The sequence below is a fragment of the Lepisosteus platostomus genome, chromosome 28 (genome assembly GCF_059453375.1).
Source record: "Lepisosteus platostomus isolate fLepPlt1 chromosome 28, fLepPlt1.hap1, whole genome shotgun sequence".
Lineage (NCBI taxonomy): Eukaryota > Metazoa > Chordata > Actinopteri > Semionotiformes > Lepisosteidae > Lepisosteus > Lepisosteus platostomus.
In genome coordinates this window covers 6,774,105-6,781,388 of record NC_142638.1, presented here as the reverse complement: position 1 = coordinate 6,781,388, position 7,284 = coordinate 6,774,105, and the positions used below count along the sequence as shown (strand labels likewise).

The 7,284-nt window shown below is 45.3% G+C and overlaps 2 protein-coding genes across 6 annotated transcripts in view; one reads left to right on the top strand and one right to left on the bottom strand.

The window, feature by feature from the left end:
• Window positions 1–242: 242 nt before the first annotated feature.
• Window positions 243–7,284, bottom strand: part of LOC148638707 (uncharacterized) — an 18,029-nt gene continuing 10,987 nt past the window's right edge. For 2 of the 4 annotated variants that reach the window (XM_088622883.1, XM_088622882.1), the window contains one exon: window positions 6,082–6,395. In XM_088622883.1, coding sequence (XP_088479009.1) covers window positions 6,195–6,395 — 201 coding nt within the window. In that variant the 3' untranslated portion in view covers window positions 6,082–6,194. Of the gene's footprint in view, window positions 527–6,081; window positions 6,450–7,284 lie in introns of those variants that run through there. The other 2 variants (XM_088622884.1, XM_088622879.1) reach the window with 2 other exon arrangements.
• On the top strand, window positions 1,903–5,105 carry LOC148638708 (multimerin-2-like). 2 transcript variants are annotated; one of them, XM_088622900.1, is made up of 5 exons: window positions 1,903–2,054; window positions 2,932–3,018; window positions 3,688–3,756; window positions 3,924–3,987; window positions 4,212–5,105. In XM_088622900.1, the coding sequence occupies exons 2-5, from the start codon at window positions 2,932–2,934 to the stop codon at window positions 4,622–4,624; spliced, it is 633 nt and encodes a 210-aa protein (XP_088479026.1). In that variant the 5' UTR covers window positions 1,903–2,054; the 3' UTR covers window positions 4,625–5,105. The 2 variants fall into 2 exon arrangements, with proteins under 2 accessions (XP_088479026.1, XP_088479027.1); XM_088622901.1 differs by having other exon boundaries at window positions 1,904–2,054; window positions 3,927–3,987.

The following is a 7,284-nucleotide window of genomic DNA, read 5'->3' as shown; positions in this document are numbered from 1 at the left end:
TTAGAATGGAAGGATTTACCGGGTTTTCTCGACAATTACTGAGAAAAGGGTAAACTGTGAATCCGGTCCGATCTGGACCACAGAACCATCGCAGTGCAAATGTCTGGACCATTTCTGGCCCAACAGGAGTCTGTCACTGTGGTGAAAGAGACAAGGAGAGGAACTGGCAGACTGCAGATATGGGGTTGGTGAAGTCATACCGTCTGCTGTGCACCTAACGCAGTTTAAATACTTTTCTGCAGAACAAAATGAACAAAAGGCCTTTAAAATGCAGCTCCTACTGCAGGACTGCAACAGCCCTACCATCGGAACACACTCTGGAGACATCGGGAAGCTCCAGATCCCAGATCTGAATACGTCAGATGAGCATGAAGTGATTATATCACCATCAACAAAGAATCTTCTCCATCTCCAAAATCGCAGAAAGAGAGGAGAGGTAAGAGAGACCTGCCATGGCGGAACTCAATAGGTCCCCTTGACTGGAGCACCTTGGCAGCTACATGAATTTGTAAGAATCCCCAAGGACCTGAATATGAATAAAGCAAATAGTCATTTTAAAAGAAGAGTGACATGGGACATCTAACAAATCATTTTGCCCTAATTTACAGTGTCCTTGTAAGATATGATATCATCCTTTTATTATCTTATGGACAGGATGGTTAAAGGATCAAGTCCCAGGCGGGATGATGTTTTGGTACCCTTATGCAAGGTATTTTACTCATGTTGTCCTAGTAAAATGTCCTATTGTATAAGAAAAAAAGATTGGATACAAAGAAACCAGGATATCAGGACCGCAAACTTGACTGGGAGCTGTGTTCCATACTCCAACATCTCTTTGTGTGAAGAAGCACCTCCTGTTCTAGGTTTTAGATGCACTTATTTTTAAATGCAGAATTAACGCTTGCCTTCTTTGTCTCTCTGCTGATTCTAAAGACATTTGCTGTGTTGAATTTTTCTGTAACTTTGAGGATTTTGAATACTGGTATCATTTTCCACTCAATCATCTCGTCTATCTAAGTTCGTGACAGTTCCTGGATAATACTGTAGCGTATGGAAATTGAGTGTCCATCACTGGTACACACTCGGTGTGTAAAGGAAACACTAGCTCTTTAATGATTTTCAGTATAATGCAAGCCTACTGTATCGAACATCCGTGTTGATTTAATGTTCCTTATCATAAGCTGATCTGCCTTTACTTAACCTTTCATTAACAGCAAAAAGTGTTAACCACTTGTTAACTTTAAAAGTTAACTTTCATCAACGTCGAGATCGCAGAGGGTAAGAAATAATTGCAGATGGATATTTTATGAAAAAGGACACTAAAACTGGCATTATCAGTAAGAACAGTTCTGAGAAATTGCACTGTAAGAAGGCTGTGTATTGCTGACAGTAACTATTAGAACCAACAGTATCTCATTACAGTAATAACCCAAGTCTTCAGATCCATCAGATCCTTCACAAAATTCATACCAGCATTTCAGACTTACAGCAGTGTGCTGCTATTGCACAGTGTATCTACCCCTGTGCTGGAACACCCCAACATCGGCACAGTGTATGTACCCCTGTGCTCGAACACCCCAACATCAGCACAGTGTATCTACCCCTGTGCTGGAACACCCCAACATCAGCCGGTGTATCTACCCCTGTGCTGGAACACCCCAACATCAGCACGGTGTATCTACCCCTGTGCTGGAACACCCCAAGAGCACAGTGTATCTACCCCTGTGCTGGAATACCCCAAGAGCACAGTGTATCTACCCCTGTGGTTGAACACCCCAAGAGCACGGTGTATCTACCCCTGTGCTGGAACAAACCACCATGTGGATCCAAAGCTTTTCATACAACTTTTCTAAAAGAACAGGGTGACCTTTACTGTGAGATCAAGGCACATACTCCTGAAGCACAGCTGATGGGTGTGGGTGGGTCCACTCTGTGCCCACCCTTCCTGTTGGGGTGGAGCAGGGAGGGCCAGCTTGAAGATCACTCACTGCAGACCTCCAGCTTGCTCACTTTCAGCGTTCGTCAGTGTCGGAGACACTCCAGCGTCAGGGAAGGTAAGAAGCACTATTAAACCACTGGCACTTTGTGGAAGAGCACTAGGACTTTTAATTAATGCTTTAATGCAAGGTATCTTCTTCCAGTTTTGTGATTTAAATTTATTTTAGTGCTGTGCTTTGAGATTTAACTGCTTGCAAGAATGGTGCACTGTGTGTGAAAGTTCATGGTTGATCAGCAGAAGAATACTATTCAGTAAAAAAGTACCCATTCATTTTAAAAAGAATAATTAAGGGTGGCACAATGGTTAGCATTGGTGCCTCAGAGCGCTGGGACCCTGGGTTCAATTCCAGACCTGGAGTGCTGTTTGTGTTTGTTTGCTCCGGGTGCAAAGGCATGATGGGATAATTGGCTTCTGGGAAAATTGCCCCTGGTGCGTGTCTGTGTGCCCCGAGGTGGACCAGGGTCCTGTCCAGGGTGCATCTCGCCTTGTGCCCATTGCTTGCTGGGCTAGGCTCTGCCTCCCCACTGCAACCCTGTACTGGATAAGGGGTTTGGAAGTTTTATGGATTAATTCATTTTAAATCAATTTTTAAAAAATCCCAGCAATTGCAAGTGACTGCAAGAAATGGTTACAGTAGTTTCAAGAATATCCCCAACCACTGGCGTTCAGTGATTTGTTCCCTCCCTCATCATTCTTCACTGCATCTTTTTTTATGAGAAAGCCAGTTTTGAGTGGTATTTACATGCGTTTTCTTTCAGTGATTGTTACCTTCATAGGCTTGGTTAAATGGTTCTTGGTTCATAGATGATTAAATGCCTCACTGTCTACACCTTAGATCAGCTTCGGGATATGAAAGCTTCCTAGTTTTGGTGTTAAATGGATTAGCTATCTCATACTCTGCTTTTCCAATCTGTCCTTCTTATTTTTTGCAGATGCTGTCATTAGCTCAAATGGCCTTGATGGGGGTGCTGCTTCTGTCCTCCACCAGAGAGACTCTGATGGAGGAAACCAAAATAGTGGTAGGCATCGCTTCCATGCTTAAAGTTTTCAAACTGTACAGTATCAGTAGGGAGCATAATGCTATCGTACAAAGAACAACTTATCAGTCAGGAGTCAGCTGTGAAACATGAACTAAAAGACAGAAGTGGAAACAATGCAGATGTACATGTAAATCTGAGAAGACGAGGCACTTCTTTATACAAAGGGTTGTGGGAGAATGGAACAGGCTGTGCAGGCTGCCCCAGGATCAATTGACTATGAACTACCAAACAGGCTAGAGGGGTCTACCGGCCTCCTCTCATTTATAGCAGTTTTTCTATTCTAATCAAGTGGACCCCCACAAGCACACAAGGAAAGGACATGCATTTGGGGCAGAAAGTAGGATGTCAATCTTCACTGAGACATGGATGCCTCCAGAACAAACTACCCACCCTGCTAACTGCATAACTGCTTACAAGCACTGTTGAGCAACAGGAAGGCATTTGGCCCAGCTTGCTTGACTTATTTGTAGTAATTTTGCTCGCTTGACTTATTTCTTATCTAGTATCTCTACGGAACACCAGACAATAGAAGATTAATGGGTTCAGGCAGACTTTGTTGGCAGGAGGAAGGGACAGGACCACTATCACTAGAACTGCTGAGTTTGAGTGTTTTTATCCCGATCTCCCCCCACCCGTGTCTGCATGCAGGAACTGACAAAGAAAGTGGAGCACCTGGAGTCGGAGCTGGAGGGGATGAAAAAGCAGCTCAGCGGTCAGGTGGGTGGGCTGGGTCGGCCGCCTTTCACTTCTCACACGCTGTGCAAAACCCACTCCTGTGGATTGTTAATACAGCCCATTGTTTTGACCTCTGTCTCGTGACTGTCGGGTCAAAACGGTTTCTGCCAACTGCTACTTACTGAATGACAGGGATGTGTTTGTTTCAGCAGATTGACAGCGCATACTACAACAACCTCCACCAGCATGCAGCAGGCTCCACCTGCAGCTCAGGTAAGGTAGACAAGCACAGCCGTTACTTTAAAGTCAAATATTATTAAGGTGAAATTGTACAGATACAGAACCTTCACAGTATCCTTGGAAGGTTATCTCAGATGGACGCAGTCCCTCCCTGAAGGGCCTGATTTCCTCAAGTTTGAATGAACAGCAATTTTCAGGAGTGCATCCGAAGTCGTCATCCTTTCCTTTCCCATGACCCTCGCTGCCTCTTATTACAGCTGCCCCGCCTGTCTACTTCTTCTTCTCCTACCCCAAAACCGTGTCCGGCGCCGTGGACGTCATCAAGTTCAGCCACGAGTTCGTGAACATCGGCAACGCCTACAACAGCGTGACCGGCATCTTCGCCTGCCCCGTCACGGGCGTCTACCAGCTCTTCTTCTCCACCAACTTCGGCCGCAGGGAGGCCACGAACCTGTGGCTGGTGAAGGACGGGCAGAAGGTGCTGATCAGCCACATGGACCTGCCGGCCCACACCACGGGCAACCTGGTCATGGCCCTGCTGGAGCTGCGCAAGGGCAGCCACGTCTGGGTGACACAGGAAGTCGGACACTCCTGGTCAGACGTTCCCTACCACACCATATACTTCGGGGGATACCTGCTGCATGCCCTGCCGGAGAAAGCGAATGCCTGAGGGGCCACCATTCGGAGGGGCTGGGGGCTGTGGTAGTGGGTCTCAGAATCTGAAACGGAGCTGCACTCCCTGGCCAGAATCACACAGCAGATGTGGCCGAGCCGAGGTCTGTCCCCTCGCCTTTCCCCATCTTGGGACAAACCTCGGACCTCTGTTGTCCGATTGGGAAACAGCAGAACTAGGCGGCGCCTTGTGCAGTTCAGTCCCGTTCTCCATCCCTCTCATCGCAAGCCCAGCTCTTGTTGATCCTGGAGGAGGACGGGGTTGGCACTGCTCTTGCTTTGTGCACAAATCATCATCATGCAATGGGGGTTCCTAATATTCTGGCCAGTGAGTGCACCTAGATACACTGTAAGGTGGCGATCTTCATCTTTGTTGGTACAATCAGGGTCTCTTTGTTTCTTTGCCATTTAATTAACCGGAACTTACGTATATATATCACATGGTAATCTACTAAGCAAATAAAAAATAACAGCAGCAAGGAGTGTTGTGTTTGACTATGTAAAACAGATGACATTCGGTGGCTTGATCATCTGCAGAACAAATAGCGTTTCCCACAAACAGATCAATCTCTCTACTTTTCACTTTGCAGTTCAACATTTTAAACATGTAATTCAAGTTCCCACAGATATTTCTGGGTGGTAGTTTCAGGTTGGCCCGCTAGTATTTCCACTAAATACACCCATTCTAGCCTCCAATATAATAGGTTTGAATATCTATCATCAAGCTCTGAGGCTGCAGTAACCATATAAAGAGAATATATAGCAATATATATGCACACTAGAAACCTGAAAGAACTTGGGCTATACAAATCTTCTTCATGCTTAAGTGTAAACATTTGAACCTGCTGGGGTCCTATTACATCCAATATCACTCAAAGTTAAAGTCACCTGTCTCCCAGAAGAACATCAGACCAGTTTAGAGCAGCACACCAGGAACAAACAGCTCTGGAGTACTGTATGTTCCAAACCAAACACCTTAATCTGATTTGATGGTCGATGCTCACAGGCACCCGATTCAGAGCCACACAATGCCATTCCCCGGATATCAGAGAATTCCAACATGCCTGTGAGACACTTTCCTTAGGAAACTACACGATCAAGCTGGAGAAACCTCAGCCAGCTGGGAGAGTACAAAACACTAAAACAGTTCTTGAAAACCTAATTGTTAACTCTTAAGAGGCATAGGTTCCTTCACACCAGAAGGCCAGACTGCTGGCTGTGGGAGCATTCAAAGCTATCCGGGTTCGAAGTGTTTCGGATTCAGTGCCCTGTTATAAAAGATACAGAGCCCTGGGACAACTGTAATCGTTAAGACACAAGGGGATAACACTGGTCCATGCTTGCTTCGAGTTTCCTTCCTTCCTTCCTTTCCTGGTCATTATAATTTACAGGTTTTGGTGACATAAAATTTCAACAGCTTGCTTTACACACAAAATAAAAGCCCAACATACTGCATTATCTGACACAGATTTAATTCACTCCACATAGTCTTCATCATACGCGTCATGTAGAATTGGCAGCTGCCAGAATTGGGCGCAGAGATATTTCCATAGCCAGCTTGAATACACCTACATTATTTTAAGGTACTGATCCGGGACCGAGTCCCCAGCCAGCCTGGCTCCAGCTGTGGAAGGCTGCTGAGCTCTCCAGATGTGCTCTGGTTCCCTCTCCTGGAAGTAGCGGGCATTGATCGTGAGCCAGAAGTTCCAGGCGTCCCTCTGTTTGCTCTGGAACAGCTGTCTGAGGTACAGCTCTGTGCCCTCCTTCACCTTAAAGAGACACACGCAGTGGAGGCCCTGAGACAGGGGAGGCCCTGCATGGGTCTGCTGAGGACAGAGCACACAACAGAGATCCAATCCTAGGAAGTATATCCTAGAGAATAGCAGTATCCGGCAGAGGAAGAATCTGGAGCACATCCCAGACACGATAACAGAAAGGTCACAAACAGAAGGCCAGACTGACCCGAGGGTCTCGTGCGAACCTCCGCATACGTGCCAGCTTAACACCAGCTACATTATTCTACATTTCCACCACTTTCTGTATGAAGAAGTGCCTCAGTCTTGATTGTGGAACCATTCAGTTTGGTACATGATAACAGGATTTGCCTTTCACAGGGTGCTTAACTCCAGTCATGGAGATCCAGAGGGTTTCTGTTACAATTTGAGCCTTAAATTACCAAACTGAATTCATTATTTGTTTCACTGTATAGGTTGAAGCCTTTCCTTGTTCTTAAGAAGTGAATGAAAACGTCTTTAAATACAATATTTCATTATTGCAATATTACATTATATTGTATAGAATTAGTATCTATGATATATAAATGCATCATATTTATTTATAATGATAAGTAGATCAGGTGGGGAGCTGCGTCAGCATGCATAGGCTGCAAAGGAACAAGTAATAGGTTTATTCTAAGCTGAAAAGAGAAGAAAGAAAACGCAACGTTTCGGCTGTGGAGCCTTCTTCACACCTGTAGCTGCTTTTTCTTTCTTCTCTTTTCAAACCTATTACTTGTTCCCATATAATTATAATTCATTTTTCCTTTTCACAGAAATATCAGGTGCATAACCAACCCTACTGACCGTGTTTTTAAAACCCAGCTGCTATGGTGCATTCCTGGTGTATTCAGCACGCCTATCAGCCTGAAAGTACTCAATA